The sequence below is a fragment of the Ctenopharyngodon idella genome, chromosome 10 (genome assembly GCF_019924925.1).
Source record: "Ctenopharyngodon idella isolate HZGC_01 chromosome 10, HZGC01, whole genome shotgun sequence".
In the NCBI taxonomy this organism is placed as follows: Eukaryota; Metazoa; Chordata; class Actinopteri; order Cypriniformes; family Xenocyprididae; genus Ctenopharyngodon; species Ctenopharyngodon idella.
This window is the reverse complement of record NC_067229.1, coordinates 6,539,693-6,559,285: the sequence shown is the minus strand read 5'-3', so window position 1 is coordinate 6,559,285 and position 19,593 is coordinate 6,539,693. Positions and strand designations below refer to the sequence as shown.

At 36.6% G+C, this 19,593-nt stretch overlaps 2 protein-coding genes across 2 annotated transcripts in view; one reads left to right on the top strand and one right to left on the bottom strand.

The window, feature by feature from the left end:
- Positions 1 to 795: 795 nt before the first annotated feature.
- On the top strand, positions 796 to 14,514 carry ippk (inositol 1,3,4,5,6-pentakisphosphate 2-kinase). The gene is made up of 13 exons (XM_051907966.1): positions 796 to 1,016; positions 3,135 to 3,194; positions 3,520 to 3,615; positions 3,711 to 3,777; positions 5,350 to 5,471; positions 6,062 to 6,151; positions 6,526 to 6,584; positions 7,021 to 7,093; positions 8,651 to 8,930; positions 9,208 to 9,343; positions 9,822 to 9,924; positions 11,754 to 11,833; positions 11,916 to 14,514. The coding sequence occupies exons 1-13, from the start codon at positions 936 to 938 to the stop codon at positions 12,118 to 12,120; spliced, it is 1,452 nt and encodes a 483-aa protein (XP_051763926.1). The 5' UTR covers positions 796 to 935; the 3' UTR covers positions 12,121 to 14,514.
- Positions 14,318 to 19,593, bottom strand: part of cenpp (centromere protein P) — a 51,485-nt gene continuing 46,209 nt past the window's right edge. Inside the window, exons 7-9 of the mRNA XM_051907970.1 lie at positions 15,289 to 15,368; positions 15,007 to 15,098; positions 14,318 to 14,663 (exon numbers count right to left, since the gene is read on the bottom strand). Coding sequence (XP_051763930.1) covers positions 14,545 to 14,663; positions 15,007 to 15,098; positions 15,289 to 15,368 — 291 coding nt within the window. The 3' untranslated portion in view covers positions 14,318 to 14,544. The remainder of the gene's footprint in view (positions 14,664 to 15,006; positions 15,099 to 15,288; positions 15,369 to 19,593) is intronic.

Here is a 19,593-nt window from a genome sequence, read left to right as displayed (position 1 = left end):
CATTAATATTATTATTGATATAAATTTTTCTGTGGTAAAGCTTTTTATGGGTGATCTTAAAGGATGTTTAATTAATTTTGTGTGTATTTTAAAATAAGATAGGAAAGATAAATTCCAAAATTTTATTCATAAGGCCAGAGTATTTTCAATTTTTCTCTAAATTTATATATATATATATATTCATAATTTATCACACTTTTTCTTTTGTCAAATCAACTTAAATAATTAATGTGGTTCAGATAACATAATATTTTGAATTTCTGTTGATTAAACCAATCGCCCTCATTGTATTAACTCAAACTTTTAAGACACCCAGGTAACTTGCTTTTTTAAATTAAACCAACAATTTTTTTTACAGTGTGGCCGCTTAATTATTTAAAAATGTTATAATGGTATGATTAGACCAAATACAACAAACCTCTGCCTTTAAAAGTGTCCCTCACATATCGTTGTTTTAGTTTTGTTTTTTTTTTGTTTTTTTTAATCAATTAGATATTTTCTAATTCTTTACAATACAGAAACCCCCTGAATGTCCAACTGCTTTTTTCCCTCGTTTTTCGTTTTCTCTGAGCAAATCATGTAAAAGCAAACAGAAAAGGGACAGAAAAAAGTCATGCGTTCATGACATCATTTTATAGATACAGTCTATAAACTGCGCTCAGAAGAGTGCGAACATTTGATTGACATTTTTAGCATCCAATTAGCGGATGCATTTAACAATGTCAAACACTTTTAGCCAATGAAAAACCCGCAACCTCTGTGTCTGACCAATGAGAGCGCAGAGGAGGGCGTGTCCTCGCAAAAGCGGTAGTAGCGCTACACCCGTCGGTGTGTCAGACACGGATTCACCAGAAGTTTTACGCCCGACCCCGATCATCTCGCCCAGAGTATCAAATCTGCGCCAAAACCCGATAAGTTTACGGTTCTTCTGGGTTATGGAACTGGATAAAATGGACGAAAACGACTGGAAATATCACGGGGAGGGGAACAAGAGCCTGGTCGTGTCTCATTTGCAGGTTGGTGTTCAATAGTTACTAGCTTTTAGCTTAGCCAAGATTCATATAAACTCAACCAAATCTGATTCAGCCAATAGAAAATCAATTCAAACTGTTTGGAAAGGACCTAAACTTTATGTTTGGTAACTTTATACCACCATTAGACGAAAATCAACTCTTTCTTTGTCTTAAAAGGGTGTTGGCAGGGCTTTAAAGCTAATAGCCACTTAGCAGGCTAAACCAGGATTCATTGATAAAGTGAATGTACAACATGTGTGTTATCCACGCCACACCCACTTTATAAGATCTAAAGTTTCTTAAAAACATTTTAGTGGCACATATAATGTTGGCTATATAATGCTGCGATCGGTTGAATGAATGGTTAGTGGTGATCTTATAGTGTGAGGGTGGTATTAGACCAATATAAACCAGGATGATGGGTATGAATATTGATTAGTATGGGTGGTACCGTGGATGTTGATCACTTATATGTATTTTGGCATTGGCCAAAGGCTGTTTTTGTATTTTGGAGGGGAGGGGGGTATTTTACTTGGGTTATTGCATGTAAAATCCCATGTAAAACACATACGCCAGAACCCTCTTTATTTTTGGACAATGGATAGAAATTGTTCTGAAAATCAACTGTTTGAGATTCGTATTTATATGATTAATGAAAAAGTTACTGTGAGTAATGGAAACTTTATGTGAATGATTCATATATCAGTTCCATTTAGCATGTAGTTGACTCCTTTTTTTCACTTGGATTGCAATATCAAGGCCCTGTTTTGTTAAGATCAAGGATATGATCCTGTAAAACGGGAACAGCTTAACCTTTGCCTGATTTTCCAGCTCATTTGTGTGTCTGTACCATCATACAATAAATAAACTGAATAAACCACTGGATCAAGTGTTTGGAGCCATAAACTGGTTGGATTTGTATTACAGATTACAACACGAGTGTGTATCCAATCACAGGCAGCTGCCCGAAACAACATTGGCCAATATGTTTATGTAATCATGCCAGACTGGGTGTGGAGAAAACGGGTGACACTTTATATGCAGTTTTCCAACTAGTTCTGGAGTCCTGCAAGGGCTTGTCCGTTTCTATTTGCTGTTTACAGACATTCTTTCACGCTCCCACACTCTTGTGTGTTTTTTTTTGTCACGTTGGTTGGCCCGTTTTAAATTCTTGGAATACGAGCTGAACCACAACATCGTGATCAATGAAAAATTAAGTGAGATTATGTTAAAAACAATTTTTAAAGGCATCTGAGTCGCACATTGAAATGAGATGAGTGGTTTAAACAAATTTTCGGGGTATATTTCACACATAGAAGAAAAAAAAATTTTTTTTTACTATGACATTAATTTCGTGACAATTAATCATGTTTCCCCTCACAAATTCTCATTGGAATAGAAGAAATTCTCATTGCTGTAATGTGATTTTTTTTTTTTTTTTTTAAATTGTATATATGTAATACATTTGTATTTCTACATCATGGTAGTATTTGTTATACTGATTTTAATGCATGCTTATTTTAATAATAATTATTATTGCAAAAAATAATTGTCTGGATATTATTAAATTCATTGTTGTATTACAGTAATGTCAGAATTAAGTTTTTCATTGCATTAATGACAATTTAAGAAATTGTACTGGACTGTTATGAAAATGTACAATATCATTTATTTTTTCTGTTAATTTTGAGGTGAATTATACATAATTTCTTCATCAGCATCATCCTTTTATGTTTGACGTAATGTGAGGCAGAAGTACGTTTTGTAATTGTTGAGCAAGTGTGGTTTAGAAACTGCATTTGCATTTAAGTGCCCATCGGTTACATCAGTCCATAAAACAAACAGCCAGGCAGTGAGTTTATCGTCAATGCGACGATTTCACCTTTACCTTTGAGGAACCTTTTTATGTACAAGGGCATTGTGGTAAACACGTAATGTGTATTCAGTTCACAGTTGAGTGGATGGAGTATTTATTGTCCACACAAGTACAGTCACAAGCAAACCTGTTTCAGAGGATTCCCTTTTTTGACTAAAGTATCACTAGGATACTTACAGCGGTCAAAGTCTGTGTGAAATAAGTTTTGCAAATTCTGTTTTCAAACACGTTACTTCTCTTTACAGCACTGTCGAGTTCTTCGTCTGTTAAAGTTTCCCTCTGAAGACTCCGCACATACACGACAGGTAAAACTTCCCCAAATTGATATTACTGAACAATAGTACTTCCCAAAACTTCCTAAATATGCACTATAAAGCAGTATTGCCTTTTCGTACAATATAAATGTGATGGTGAATTGTTCATAAAACTCCTAAATAGTGATTTTAGAATAGTTTTTTAAGTAAACATAAGATTTGTGTGCTTTTCTTTCACTGTATTGTAAGTAAACTGTCTCTTTTGGTACAAAGGGCATCTGCAACAATGTAAATATGCATCAAATGTTCAGTCCTGGTCTGTTTACATTGTCATACACCCTAGTATCAGCTCATTTTCCTACTTCATTCCTACTAGACTGCAGAACAAGCTTTTCGACACATCCTCAACATTGTGGATTATAGTAAATATGTCATGAAGCCTTTGTTGGGGGAGGAATATGTTCACAGTGGAGTAAGTTACAGTTTAAGAAGTTTGTGTACATTAATACAAGCCATTTAACACAAGCCACGCAAATAAGATGAAAATAATGGTTTGATTGTTCACAGGAGGTTGTCAAACTACCGCTGGACTTTGTGAGACAGCTATCGCTGAAGGTCCAACAAGAACGACCTGGTACGAATGACCAAACTTTCATTTTGTTCCTTTTAAACATTTGGTGAATCTCATAAAATTGGTCAAGAACATGTTCATATCACATTTCCACAAAAATAAGTAAATAATTTTTTTTTGCTAAATAAACTGAAGACAATTCAAGATTTTTTTTTTGCATTCTTATAACAATTACACATATTTACTCCAATTGTCATTACCGTAATGCAAAAAAACCCAAACAAGTGTATTATTAAATAGTGTATAAAAAGTGTATTAGTGTATTATTAAATAAAAGTGAAGTATTTGGGTCATTGACTAATAAGGTTTTTAAAAGTGTAAAAAAAAAAATGAAGAAGATATAATTAAATTTGTTAAAAGTTTTATTAAGTGTTAACAATAAGGTTATGTGGTTTTTATAATCAATTAACACTGTTTTTGTCATTTTTTACAAGATGGACAAAATTTGTCACCAAAAAAGTCGTTTGGTTTAACCAAAATTTTGGTTATACCATATGACAATATTTTCAAACAATGCTAACAGGCTGATATCTAGATAGCTAGCTAGTAAAAGGACAATCAAACATTTTATATTTAGTACAAGTTTTTAAAATAACATTTTCCATGTTTTATAGCGGTTGTACCGAATGACCTGATGTTTTGGGACATGCGTATAAGCGAGTGAAAACATGAATTTTTCAAATAGTTAAAAGAGAGTTAGCTACTTTGGTTCACGACCATGTGGTCCTTTGCAGGTGTCTGAATGATGTCACATCCTGTTACATGATATTGACCCCATGACTTGATCCAAAATGGCCCCTTTATATTGGTTACTCCAAATGACATCAATGAAATTTATTTTTCTGGACATTCTTTCTCATAACAAAGCAATGACTTCTACACATAATTTTAATATCATTTTGCATTATGTTGATATATGATGTTATAAAATCATGCCAGAATAAAAAATATATACATTTATTACATTTTAAGATATTTTAATCACAAATGAAATGGCTGTATTGATCTTTGGACGGTTAAACCGAATGACTTTTTTGACACTTCAAAATCTTTAAAATACATTTATATGTAGCAAAATATAATTAAAACCTTTTGGATTCAATAAAAGAGATCTAGTTGTACTACCTTACAAACTTTAGATGTCATATCTTTGTTTTTTATTATTATTATTATTATTAAGGCCTTTGGACAAAAAAAAAATGACCCTGTCACGTCATTGACCCATTTATACTTTATTGTAGTATTTGTTGTATTTTAACAGCAAAATCCTTGAGATTAATGGGAATTACTCAAAATAAAACATTCTGGTCCGTTACAGTAATGACAATTTAGAGGAAAATATGCTTAATTGCTATGCAGATAATGTCCTAAAATAAGCACAATTTTCTTTAAACAAAAATATCTTTTTATTGCATGACTTTTAGTGTAAATTCTGACTTGAATATGTTTTCCTGAGTTTCACCCACCAAAAAATTAAGTTTGTTCTTCATGTAAACTTATGCATGTGAGATGCAGTCACTTTTGTAGACTGGATTTGATGTTGCGGAACGGTGTTGTGACCTTTCCTTCATGCAGAACTGCGCTGTGACAAGGTCATGGACACATTCAGTGGGTGTGGTTTATGCCTTCCCAACCTGACCCAACTCCCCCTCCACCACCTCAGAGACCACAGACCGCCAATATGCGTCGAAATAAAGGTGAACTCCACTTTCAGCTTGATACAGCCACAACACGTCACTACCATTATGACTGAGTTGTTGTTTATTTCAAGGAAAAAATTGCACTTTAAAAAGTGACAGTGTTGTAATTTTATACACATTTTGAAAATAATCACATATCGAGACTGTATGCAAGTGTGCCAAAAACTTCGCCTTGAATGTGTTGACTTTAGTGTCGCTTGTCTTATCACGTCCGGTCATTGAACTTGCTGACAGTTGTTAATGGGGTTTTCTATATCTTCACACTCTGTGTTGTTAAATTGGAAGCTTTGAATGTCATATAAAACAAGAACTAGTTTTTTTTTAGGGATCAGTTTATTAAAAATGTCCATTTTTGGGGAAGTAAACCACAGTAGCTGAATGACTCATTGAATCTATTTATGTGGAATTTAATCACATGGTCATTCAAACAAACAGGAGAAGGTGGCGTGAATCCAATCTGAAAGGCTTGTTTGTGTGTTCATAAAAAACAACGAAACTTCTTCGCATTAAGCTTGTTCACAAAACTTCATTGTGTAACTTGAGATGCAGAGATAAAACTACATATTTCTCCTTTTTTCCCCCTCTAGCCAAAATGTGGATTTCTACCCTTTTCAAGACACATAACCAAGGAATGCAAACGCAAAGTTTGCAGATTCTGCATGCATCAGCATTACAAGGCAAGTACCTACTGAGAATCTAACAAAAGACTCGTTGTCACCAAAGTAACACATGGTTTATAGAAGCGAAGCCAGATTTCTAAAAGTGAGCTTCTGCTTTAATAAAAAAAAGAAAAAGAGGATGGTGCAGTGTAGTGTAAACATCCTGCTGTCTGTTTGTACTGTGTGCTATCATACAATCAGTCCTTTGGAGATTTGGCTGCAGAAAATGTTGCGCAAATACGAAAATCAGTTTCAGTCCCAAAGTAGAGGTGAAACGGAAACTGGAGAGTGTATCATCATTACGTGGCTGTCCCTGTAGTTTGTGTACTTGACCGAAACACTACTAGTAAACTTCACAGTTAAATTCCTAACATTATTTTATTATCTTACAGTTAGCCAATGGGAAGTGGAAGCGATTGAGCAGATATTGCCCCCTGGATCTCTTCTCAGGGTGAGTCACTGCTTCAGTCACTCAGTGCAGGAATTCAGAGCTGGATTTATATCTTTCGCTGATGGTACGACCTTTAGCCAGCATTGTTAACAAATCCAACTCACTGCGGCAAAGGGATTCACCAAGCCAGTTGCGTCACTGACCTTTGTTAAAACAAAGTATTTTCCACTGAGAAAAAGGGCCACATTTACCATTTTGGCAAAAGCTGTGACTCACCTTTCCACTGTGAAACCAGCCCTATAATCTCTAATGCAGCATGAAGCATTTATACTGCTGCTCGAGTCACAGGAACACTAAAGAAACAGAAAGCTCAGAGTCAGATTATCCATATAATCTCTTAACATGTTAATTCTTTCTCCCTAAACTTTCCTTCATTGTTTGCAAAAATGCATCTTATTTTACAAACTTGAATATTATTGAATAACTTGTATTCCAGGAGCAAACAGCGAATGTACGTTGCTTTGAAGAATCTGTTAGAGGAACCACAAAACAACTTGAAAATCTTTAAGGTAAATACAAACTTCTGTAATTAATTCAGTCCCGAACTGTTTAAGGTCTCCAAGCAAACTTTATTTCGTAGTTCATTTCAGCCTGCTGTCTATAGACCTTATTCATAGCAGCACCATCTTTGATTTTTAAAGGGATAGTTCACCCAAAAATGAAAATTTGATGTTTATCTGCTTACCCCCAGGGCATCCAAGATGTAGGTGACTTTGTTTCTTCAGTAGAACACAAATGATGATTTTTAACTCCAACCGTTGCGGTCTGTCAGTCGTATAATGCTTGTCAATGGTAACTTCATCTATAAAAAGTCAAAAAAACAAGCACAGACAAATCCAAATTAAACCCTGCTGCTCGTGATGACACATTGATGTCCTAAGACACGAAACGATCGGTTTGTGCGAGAAACCAAACAGTATTTATATCATTTTTCACCTCTAAAACACCACCATGTCCAACTGCGTTGCGCATCCGGATGGTGAGGTCTGAACGCGCTCTGACAACGGAAATGATGTCTCGCACTCATTGAAGTATAAGTGCGAGAGATCACTTCAGTCATCAAAACGCGTGTTTTAGAGGTGAAAAATTATATAAATACTGTTCGGTTTCCCGCACAAACCGATCATTTCGTGTCTTAGGACATCAATGTGTCGTCACGAGCCGCAGGGTTTAATTTGGATTTGTCTGTGCTTGTTTTTTTGACTCTTATAGATGAAGTTACCATTGACAAGCATTATATGACTGACAGACCGCAACGGTTGGAGTTAAAAATCATCATTTGTGTTCTACTGAAGAAACAGCTACATCTTGGATGCCCTGGGGGTAAGCAGATAAACATCAAATTTTCATTTTTGGGTGAACTATCCCTTTAACGGTAATGAATGCGAGGGATAGACTTACATCTCCTTAGTAGGTTGTACTTTTATGTAATGTGTTTTTGGATTGTCCTGCTGATGCAACACTGCAAAAATGTCTTCCCAAGAGATTTCAGTAGACAAAAAAACTTGGAAAAAAGTGGAAAATTATAAGTGATCTAGGAGCTTTATACAGCTTTTTCAGCGGATGCCACTGAAAACACGGTAAGTCTATCCCTCACAGCCTCGCTTTCATACCTGCGCCATGCTGCTCTGAATAAGGTCTATTTTCTGAACTTTACACTTCAAGAGTAAAGTTTTAAAACTTTCCCTCAACTTCCACTGAATGTTCAGCATTTAAAGTAACAGACAGCGATGATGATTAATACTGAGTAAATCTTAAGTTATATTTATCCTGGAACTTGGTAGTCATACTACTAAAACCAGCTTAAACTGGTTTACTGGAACTAGTCTCCCAGCCAAATCAGGCTGTTTTTAGAGGGATTTTAGACACTTTTTAACTGAAAAACTAGCTTGCTGATCACCATATTGGTCTGGATGTGACTAGCTTAAATGACCTAAAACCAGCTTAGGTGTTTTTTTTGTTTTTCAACTTTGAACAAAAGAATATCATTAAAATCTAGCTACTGTTTGTATATTGGTTTGATTATTTAGAAAGTTGCATTAATTGTTTCTCCCATCTTTTTTCAGGGCGGAGAGTTGATATTTAGCTGTAAAGATGACGCCAAACAGCAACCCGAACTGAATGATCTCATTCAGCACCTTCGGCCTTATTTCCCCCATAGTAATGGCCTCTATAATGGCCACCAGCCTGGCAAAGCCGTCCTCAATGATTTCATTCAGGTGATCTGCTCCTCCCTGCTAAGCGGCGGGGACTCGAATCGCTCGGGAGAGCCCAGGAAGATGCACCTGTCCGAAAGCAGGCCGCACTGTGAAGCCAGTCCCTTCCCAAGAGATCTGCTCCGCAACGGTGAGGCCTTTACCAGCGACTGCTAACTAATGAATATTTGGATGATGGTTTGTTTGGCACCTACCAGCCAAACTCTCATATTAGTTCCAATGGAAATCATTTTACTGTTGAGTCACAATATATGCGTAGGAGTAAGTTGGAATGAAACATGTCATGCATTTCAAAGACGCATTAAAGGGCGTGTAAAAGGCCAGATTATTGTGCTATATATCTGTAATCGTAAATCTGTTATGCAAGACCAGGAGTACACGTTGAGCTCATTTGCATATCTTCACAGGTAACCATGGCCTCCCTAAAGATAGTGTCCTTTCAAAAATCCTCCAAGTTCAGATGCTGGATAACCTGGATATTGAAGGAATCTACCCTCTGTACAAACGTGTGGAGCAGTATCTAGAAGAGTTCCCGAAAGAAAGGTGAATTTTTAAGCTGGGATATTGAGCGCTTCGTTACTGATCTATCAGATCGATATTCTAATGTAAGAACGGTTTGTTCTTGCTGAGCAAACTTTATATTGGGCGGATATTTCAGCCCAAACCAGATCTATGCAGTGTTCACCTGTATTGGAATAATTTTATGTAAAAATGCAGTACAGTTGCTGAATCGCAACTTATTTGATATTATATAAATTTTACTATAGAAGTAATAATATACTTTGTTTTTTTTAAAAGAATTTAAGTCCCCTGAAAGACTGTACGATACAAACACTAGGTGGCGCAAAAGACTCATTTGTCTGTGCGTGTGGTACTTGATCTAGTAATGAGGCACTGTGGCCACATGGTGGTCCTGTGCAATATGGTATTTGGTGATTTCCATGCAAAGCCACAACATATTTGTGAATAAACATGCTTAAAAGCACTTAAACATCTAATCAACACTTGTTTGTATCCCCAGAAACCGACTGCAGATAGATGGGCCTTATAATGAGAGTTTCATGGACACAGTTAAAAACTGTCCTACTGAGGATGATGGCTCTGTAGAATATGCAGTTGGGAAGGTAAGACTGAACATGTGAAGCTGCTAAGTTTAGGTGTGAATCTCAAAATAAGTTGTATTTCACCCCAAAATTGGGCATTTAAAAAATAATAAATTAAAGCCTAAAATATATATATATATATATAAATAAAAAAATCGATTATCATACCAGTTATTGGTTAATTATAAAAAGTGTAATATATAGATTTTTTTTTAATGTATAGTTTTTGGTATTCGATAAAATACAAGTTTATTTTTATATAAAACTAATAGTATTGTAAATAATAGTGGTTCGGATTGTATTACGGTTTTTGAGTCACAGATCGGATCATTTTTCGGATCAGCAAGAAAAAAAATATTTTGGGGGTGGGGGTAACTTTGCTTTCCATTAATACTTAAAGCTCACATTAAGTACCACAGCAAAAACTACTAGCCTATCTAATAAAGTTCAAACATTAATAAAGGCAAGTGAACAATCAGTAAAAAATAAGAAGAAATACAGACATTACAAGCATAGGTATGTACAATATAGCCCAACAAAGTTACAAATAAAATGAGGTCTATCTGTAGTATTCATTAATAATTAAATATAAAATAACACTATGTTCACTGTATAAATTTAATATAGATCTTTGTTAAAGCTATTTTGTAGTTTGATTAACATTAATGACATGTAGACAACAGCAGGTATTTATAGGCCGCTGTCACTTTAAGACTGAATGCACGGACCCAAAATAATGATATACATCCTTCTCTTGTTCTCTTTCTTTTGAGACATAACCAACTGTGCCGAGACTGGTATTTTGAACGAATTTTTTGTGTATGTGTCCATCCAAGTGCAAGGAGGCGCGAAAGAAGAATCAATTCGGAGTTCGCTCGCTATCTGAAATCTACTGAATGTGTAAACTAGCAAGACAACACATGTGAAAACACATTGAAATTAATCCACGAAAATCACATGCCTGCCGAAACGTGGGTCCTGGTCCGTACGGATCGCGGATCAACAACGATCCGTTTAACCCCTAGTAAATAATATTTTGGGACAAAATGAGACTTGTTTCAAAGGCTATGTTCACACTGTCAGTCCAAATCTGATTATTTGTGTATCCGATTCGAATCTGATCTAAATTCATTGACTGTCCACACTGGGTATCGCAACTGTCCAGATCCGATTTGTGTGTCCATGCCGCTCTTTTGTTTTCCAGAATAATCTGCATTGGTTTATATGGCAATGACATTGCCTTGGTAGTATACACCAAAAACAACAACAACCGCAACATGGAAGGGGTTTGCAATACAGATGTCACCTTATTTACAATATGACAATGTGTAGCCGCCGCACTGGGCTACTGCGTCTTCGGAGGCAACGGCAAGACCATAGGAGGCTGGTTTGAGTGGCTTTATTCCTTCCCAGTTTCAAAACATGTCTCCGCTAAATTGTCATTTTCTGCTTGTCCGGCACTTTGCAACAACACAGCCTTGTTTCTGCCTTGACTTCCAGCATGTTTCCTAGAACAACGTCTGACGTTTCCATTTTACACAGTGTGAGAAAGTCACATAAACCACGCAAAATCCAATCCGAGCGGTCAGACGGAAACTGAATTTCCAGAATGCGATTTGAATAGGATTTCAAACCACATATGAATGTAGCTCGAATGTAGAAATCGCATTACGTGTCTTTTTTTTGTTTTTTGTTTTTTTTGCCGTTCACACTTTCTAAATCTGATATCAATCAATTGGATATGCACAAAAATCAGATTTGGACTGACAGTCTGAACAAGCCTAAGTGAGATTCACTCTTAGAGCTACAATACACATTTTAATTTCTCCTAACATCATCTCACTTTCCAGGTTCATCAGTATAGAGTTGCAATGACCGCCAAAGACTGCTCAATCATGATCACGTTTGCACCATGTGAAGAAGACGAAGAGTAAGTTTGTTTTCACTCATTAATTAAAGATTCACCTTGACGTTTGCGGTCGTTTTACCTTCTATTTGCTTTGTGTTTACAGACACCAGTTGAATTTGGAGAAGCCTCGTTTTACGTATTCCGTCTCCATCCTGGATCTGGACCCCAAACCATATGAAGGCATCCCTCACCAGTTCAAGCTGGACACCAAAATCGTCAACTACTACCTGCGGAGCACGCAAGCCCCGCCCCCCTCCAGCCTATATAAGGAAAGGCAGGAGTGCACGCTGCTCTTCCATGCTGTATGAGACACCTCCATGAGTGCTGCTTGAGAAATGCGTAGAAGTGAAGTTGAAAAAGTGAATAGTTTTGTTCTTTTTGTTTGCTAGTCTGTCTAGCTGTTTGCCCTCCCACTATGTACTGCGACGTGAAGTTGGCAGCGACGGCGGCATTTGCAGGCTGTTGCTGGGACGACCTTTTGTTTTTCTTTTTAGAGGGTGATGTTCTCACTGGGGCTGGTCTCCTAAAGCACAGAATACCTGAATGAGTCAGTCATTGGCTGTAAAAAGGGAGGACAAGGAGGTTGGTGTGTGTGCGTGTTTTTGTGCAGTGCTGTTGAGCGTTCTCTCACGCAGCAGCGCTACTCTGGTTTCCAAGTGCCAAAAGTGGCTTACAGCGATTTTCCCTAATGAACGTTTTACCGTGCATCAGCTTGGCCGTGTCGGCAGTCGCTGTACAGGCAGTTCAAACACAGACAAGTACTTGAGTTTTTAGCAAAACTACATCAATAGAGCTCCTCAAACCACTGACCCATGGTGAGCTACAGTAGCAGAAGTTATACTGACAAGCACAGACCTGTTGCATGCTAGCGAATGCGGTTGCGCTAACACTGTCACTACCCTTAAGATTAGATTTTATGAATTAGAAGACAAAACTAATGATATTACTCGCTAATAAAAGTGTATTTTTATAACGCACGCTTGCCTTGCGTAACAGTCTACCACCATATACAAATCGAAGTGTCTTATTAAAGAATAGTTTGCACTAAATAAACATTTGGCCGTTGTTTACTCACCCTCATGTAACTGCAAATCTAATCAAAATGGCTGAAGAAACTTTATGCAGCTCGGCAGTTCATTCTAACTAGGTATTTTGTCTGAATTGGACAAAACGCTGTTGGGTGTTGAGCATGTAGTAACTGAATGAACATTTTCGAACGCAAATTTCAAATTTTAAGTGCGTTCTTCACTCAATACTGTTGTATCACTATAGAAGACTTGTAGAAGACTTGAAATATAGTGCACAAGTTGTATGGACTACATTTATGGTGCTTTTCATTGGAACTTCAAATATGTGGAAAAACCTCAGTTTACTGACATGAAGGTGTGTAAATAATGATTGAATTTTCATTTTTGGATGAACTACTTCTTTAAAGCTAGTCTATCATCTCAAACACCACTATTTTTTTTCCCGGAAAAACTGTAAAATGCAAAATCAGCTGTGCCTGTCCATCTACAACTGCTCTGTCTTTGAGTTTGACATTAATATGCTTAGTTGTCATCTGTTTTGAAATCGCAGACTAGAAAACAACCAGAAGAATTCAATCCCAGCAGCTTAAACACTACTACGGCTATGTTTGGCCTGAGTTTTAAAGGCCGTAATTGTTTGCAGAGCCAGACGTATTTCATAAGACGGCCAAAGATGGACAGCATGGCAGTTATTGTTAGCACAATACACAAGTTGATCCAGCAGTTTTTCAGAAAGGCAGTATATTGCTGTGCCACAGAAATGGCGGTGTTGATTTAACGTTGTGTGCAAGTTTGCCGCCTTTTATCGAAAAACCAACCACAGTGAGACTGTTGATGCAAATTTTACTGTGCGACTTCAACACTAAAGATGGCACCTCATGTTTGCCATTTTCTCGTCATGGGGAATATCACTGTTACAAAATACTGTGGCGTGAGTGATACTCATGCTTCTGTTTACCTCTTTTACCATGATGTTTACTGCGTCGGCTTGCTCAACTCAAAGCCGTCAGTGCAGTTCTCGTCAGGTGAATAGTGTTTGAGTTTTACATGGATGAACATTCAACAATGCCAAACTGTGTTCACACTCCCTTTTGTCTTAATGTGAACTGGTGTCAACAGAAGTATTATACGCCTTATCTGTGAGTGAACGCGCTTTCGTTGTCCAACCAATGGCGTTTGTTTGACTGTCATGTTGCTCAGTTTCGATGTGTTATGATGTATCTGATTAAGTGCAGTTTCTCCACACCAGACATTGCTGTATTCGCCTTAGGTTTAACATCATCTTCCCTTTTTGAACCAATGAACCAGAGATATTACGAGTCTGAGGTGGTGACATTGTGTTATTCTAATGAAATAAAGATCTGTAATCCCTATGTAAGGTAGGAATGGAAATTAATTCTATTAAGCAAGAACAGAAAGTAAGATCGCAGTTTCTGTGATGGAATCTAATGTTAACTATTTGAAAATACATAGTGGATTTTGCTGTCAGACATTTTGTATTTAAAATTATTTATTTTTCTAGCTCTTGTCTAATGATGTATATTTCCATACAGTTTGGGCATATCATGTGTAAAAATGATTGACACTTACAGATGGCATCAATATGTAGTTCCTAACGAGTGATTGTACAGGTGTTTATATGAAATAAAATGATTAGATATGAAGTTCTGATGACATGAATGTTGGCTTGTGTTTTATGACTTCTCACAAACACACGGTTCTTATCAAGGCCTCGACTGACGCTTCCACCCCGAGAATCCGCAGCAGGCTCTGAAAGTAATCCGAGCCGTTTTCCATCACTTTTTTGGTGTCTAACTCTCGAGCTGTTCAGATGAAAACAAAATAAAACATTTTAGTTTATTATACCACGTTCTAAGTATGAAATAAAAAAATACTTGACTCTGATAGGCCAACTGCACCCTTTAGCAGTCAAATGTTTTTGTATAACAACTGCAAAAATGTATATTTGACCACTGTCCATGACTATTTTCAAGTTTCTCTTTTATTCCACCAATACAAGTTAGAATCTTGATAATCATAATGGCTAGTTTTTGAGTGTACTAAAATGGCCTTTGAAGACTTATAATCCGTTTAACAAGCAGGATAATATAAATGTAGACAATTGCATCATTATCTCTTACATAATCTATATTTCACTCGTCTTACCCTGATCTGGCATTTTCAGCAAGAGCTCAAGCAATGGTTTTACCACTCCTTCCTTAGACACATCGATCTTCCAGAATATGGTCATGGAGATCCTGAAAAACATATAGCCATTGACTCTTACCATATTTCAAGCATGTAATATCGAGATATCAGTCATGGTAACCATATAAAGGTACAGGAATCTTGTAGTTGCTTGATGCCACATGTGCCGCTAACGGAAAGCAAACAGCAAAAGTTATGGACTGCAGTTTCCATTTAATTTTCTCAGCTGATGCAACTTACCCAGGAAGTTGAGGACTTCGTATAATCATGAGCTCCGATCTGGATCCCTCTGGAAGGCTGACCACGTCTGGGTACTTCTCCTGCCAAACAAACCACTCGTGTGTTAAAGGAATTAAAAGTCCTGACAGATTCCATCTGACCCACAGCAACCTGGTTCCAAAACAATGGCCGATAACAAACAGGATACAAACAAAATATGGAGAAATTTACATATTAGAGGATTACGTAATTGAAAGAGGAATTACTGCAAGATTACATCTAAGTAACAGTCTGAGACTTTCTGCACTAAGGACAAAATGTTGATGTCTTATCGGCCAAAAATGTCGTTATTTACTCCCCAAACCAGTTTGGCCTTCTTGCTTGCTTACTTTCAACACAAACTGTGAATTTTCAAGAATATCCTGACAACTATATAATTAAAAATTCAAATATAGTGACCACAATGACCAAAAAGCACCACAAAATTGCTCCATACAATTTGAGTGCTAAATTCAAAGTCTTGTGAATTAGAAAAAGACCCCAAAAACCATTATTCATTGATAATTTTTAATAATAATAATAATAATAATAATAATTCCTTACATTTATATAGCGCTTTTCTGGGTACTCAAAGCGTTTTTACATATGGAAGGGGGAATCTCCTCAACCACCACCAATGTGCAGCATCCACCTGGATGATGCGACGGCAGCCATATTACACCAGAATGCCACATACCAGACTGATGAAGCCAATCAGTATATGGGGATGATTAGAAGGGCCATGATGGACAGAGGCCAATGGGCAAATTTGGCCAGGATGCTGGGGTTACACCCCTACTCTGTTAGAAAGAAATCCTGGGATTTTAAATGACCACAGAGAGTCTTTTTTTTTTTAACAGTATAGTGTCCCCATCACTATACTGGGGTATTAGGACCCACACAGACCACAGGGTGGGCACCCCCTACTGGCCTCACAAACACCTCTTCTAGCAGCAACCTAGTTTTCCCAGGAGGTTTCCCATCCAGGTAATAACCAGGCTCAGCCCTGCTAAGCTTCAGTGGGAAACCAGTCTTGGGCTACAGGGTGATATCATTGCAGGGAGCTGTTAACTGTTGTGACTGAATCATTGAGACAGTAACTTGAGAACCAGATCAGTCTAATTCATTAATGAATCCTACAGACCAGTTTTGCAAACTGGATCAACTGATGCATTGAAAAGATCATACTCAATTATGTTGAAAAAGAGTCTAGAATATATCAAAGAATATATATATATATATATATATATATATATACACATACACACACACACACACACACACACACACAGAGGTTTGGAATGAAATGAGGGTAACAATTTTTTTTTTAGGTGAACCATTACTTTAATATTCCAAGTGTTTTTTAATAATTAGAGTGAGTTGAAGACATTTAATAGTTATGCCTTCAAGGCTTTGAACCACAGAAGAGAAAATCGAATACACAGAACCATTTAATGCTGACAGTAAATAATAAAATAAAGGAAGAAAAATGTTTCCATCTCTCTGTCTTTTGCAGAAACCACTAAATACAGTTAGAAATTATAGCCTTACTTTCACTTAATTATGTATTAAAACACATAGAGAAACTGTCCAGTAAGTAATTAAGACATCTAATTAAACTACTCTTAAATTTAACCCCTCATTTGTCTGCATTTCAACTAGCTAATTAAAAACACATGATAATTCACAACATGTTCCCACAACCAGCCTAGCGCACCAACCAACATGAGCGTCACAAATAAATCCATCAGACTTTCCCATTAGACATCAAAACTTTCCAGAATTTTTTCTCAATTCCCACATTACACAGCTGGGAAATGCTGTCAGTTACACCATTAACTTGATGTTTCCTCTGGTAAACACTAAGACTTTCTCTAACAAGAATCTTGAAGCCTGTCTGAATTCGTGATTATGATGTTCCTTATGGCCTTGTGAAGAGACTAAACACTGTTACATTCTCAGAGTGAGTCATTTACATTTTTGCAAATGTTTATTTTTACAGGTACACATTTGTTCAGTCAATGAGTTATGTAATTCACTTCACCCTTTCTTTGCAAATCGACAAAAAAGAAAAATCAACTGTGCCAAATTTGTACAAAAATCAAACTTGGAAGAATATATCAAATTTATTCCATTAAAATATGATGTTATGAGTTAAAGATTTAACAGCACTTATGGAAAACATTAAAATTATGCATTTTTTTTAAACTTATGCTTTTACAAATCATACTCCGCATACGCAAATGTTTTGCTTATAAATTTTATTTCTAACATTAAAGTTTTTTAATCTATTTGGTAAAGTAGCATTTGCATTTAACAATTATTTAAAAAGACATCACTGTTTTCGGTAAATGTGACACAGGTCTGACCAAAGGCTTCAAGGCTTCCTTGAACCAAGCCATTAATTTAGAATCCTTTAAACAACCCAACCATTATTTGAACTCTATACCTCTATTGTCTGATCCTGGAACGACATGTTATACTCCCCACGGATCCCTGTCAACAGTTATTAAAACACCAGACAGAACAACCAGAGTCTCTGGGCTTGTTCGGAAGCCAATACTGTCTGGATATTTGGGATCGTCTACCCATGAAATGTTTAAAAAAATGAAGCTGAGAAATCAGAAAATCTGAAATTTTGGGATTACTTTTGGGAACTTCATTGTGAGATTCTTGCAAGTGAATTTTCAGCAGGTTTAGTTTCAGAAACACAAAGCATTTGGTTTGTTAAGAGTGGATGACCCAAAACTGAAATGTTAATCTGAGTGCCTCAAGGGCGATTTTGAGGTACCCAGCTAAAGGGAAAGAAACATAAAACCGCTGACTACACACATGCCACTGCTGAGTACTTAAGCTCTCTGGCACAACATAAAATATTCCATTATGTTAAAAGTTCCATAAGGAAATATACTGAACCAGATGCTGAAGCAAACCGACATTACCGCAGTGGAAAAAGACGTCTGAATGCAAAAAATACAGTCCAACCTTTTGACAGACATTATCATGGTGCTAGGCATGTGTGTGAAAGAGTCTTCTGGGTCTCAAAGTACATCTCAAATGGTCCGTGATATTATACAGACCATTCTAACCAATGGAATTCTCCTGTGGAAAGAAGGATTTTTTAAAAGACATCCTAAATTCAACATCCTCTAGTGAGCTGCTTCAAGAAAAGAGCACCATGTTGGTCGAGTTAACATCCAAACAGAACTAGAAGAACGTCCAACCCTCATAACAGGATGTGAACAGTAAGTGCGGCAATGCATGAAGAATCCAACATGTAGTAGTATTCACAAAACATTTTGCTTCGATGATGAAACAGGATATTGAAATAAAATGTAGGGAGGGACTTCATGCTGAAGAGTGGTTTCTGTAGGACAGGTAGTTTCAAGGCATGGGACTGAAAAATAAGAGTACTTGTTGACGTCAGCTGACAACAAAAGTCATTTCAGAGGCGGAGCAAGTGACTTTATTTTGATTAAAAAGCAATGAAGATGACCTTTTCCTTCCTCCTTTCATTTCCCTTTTCCTTCTGTTTTCCTATGGAATCATGTACACCAATGAATAATTCACAATTAAGACCAGGAACATGTATAAAGAAAGTACACGCAGAGCCGTTATGAACAGTGAACAGTCACAGATGTTCATTCCAGTTGGTTGAGTCACAAAGCACCGGTCATTACCTGATGGCAAGTCAAAACATCCTACGGTGCTGAAATATCTTACACCATTAATTTCACACTTCAGTTAAACACTCTTTTGATCTACACCTCGTAAAACTCATGTACGTATAGTTCTGCTGCTAAAAACATTTGTATATTGTTCAAAATGATCCCACATACACATTACAACTCTTAGATCCCTTACACTACTAATCTTTTGGATGAGATGTTGAAAGGAATGACAAAGCTTTTGATCGTGTAAGAGTGATATCAGCTTCAATCCATGGTTGGATATGTTTGCAATTTAGATTCTCATGAGATCCAAAAAGAAACATAAAAAATAAAAAAACTAAATGCAATGAATTTCTGGAGATTGTTTTATTCTGAAAGCCCTGGCTTAATGTCTCAAACTCTGCTCTCCGTTAAAGTCCATCTGCCTGAAGAAAGTACAGTGTAATTTCCACTCATTAAAGGCTAAATAGATTTTCTTTAAAGTTCTTTACAAAAATGTCAAACCTTTGAGAGCATAAAGAGTATTTGCACTACCTTTTTCATGTCAACTCTTTAATACATAAACATCAATTTAAATTTAATCAGCTGTCTGATTTTCCAAATCTTCAGGCATCAT

Coding starts and splice junctions, on each gene's coding strand:
- ippk (XM_051907966.1), top strand. CDS start 936: ATGGAACTGGATAAAATGGACGAAAACGACTGGAAATATCACGGGGAG. Junction 5,472..6,061: donor CAATATGCGTCGAAATAAAG/GTGAACTCCACT, acceptor TTCCCCCTCTAG/CCAAAATGTGGATTTCTACC. Junction 6,152..6,525: donor GCATGCATCAGCATTACAAG/GCAAGTACCTAC, acceptor ATTATCTTACAG/TTAGCCAATGGGAAGTGGAA.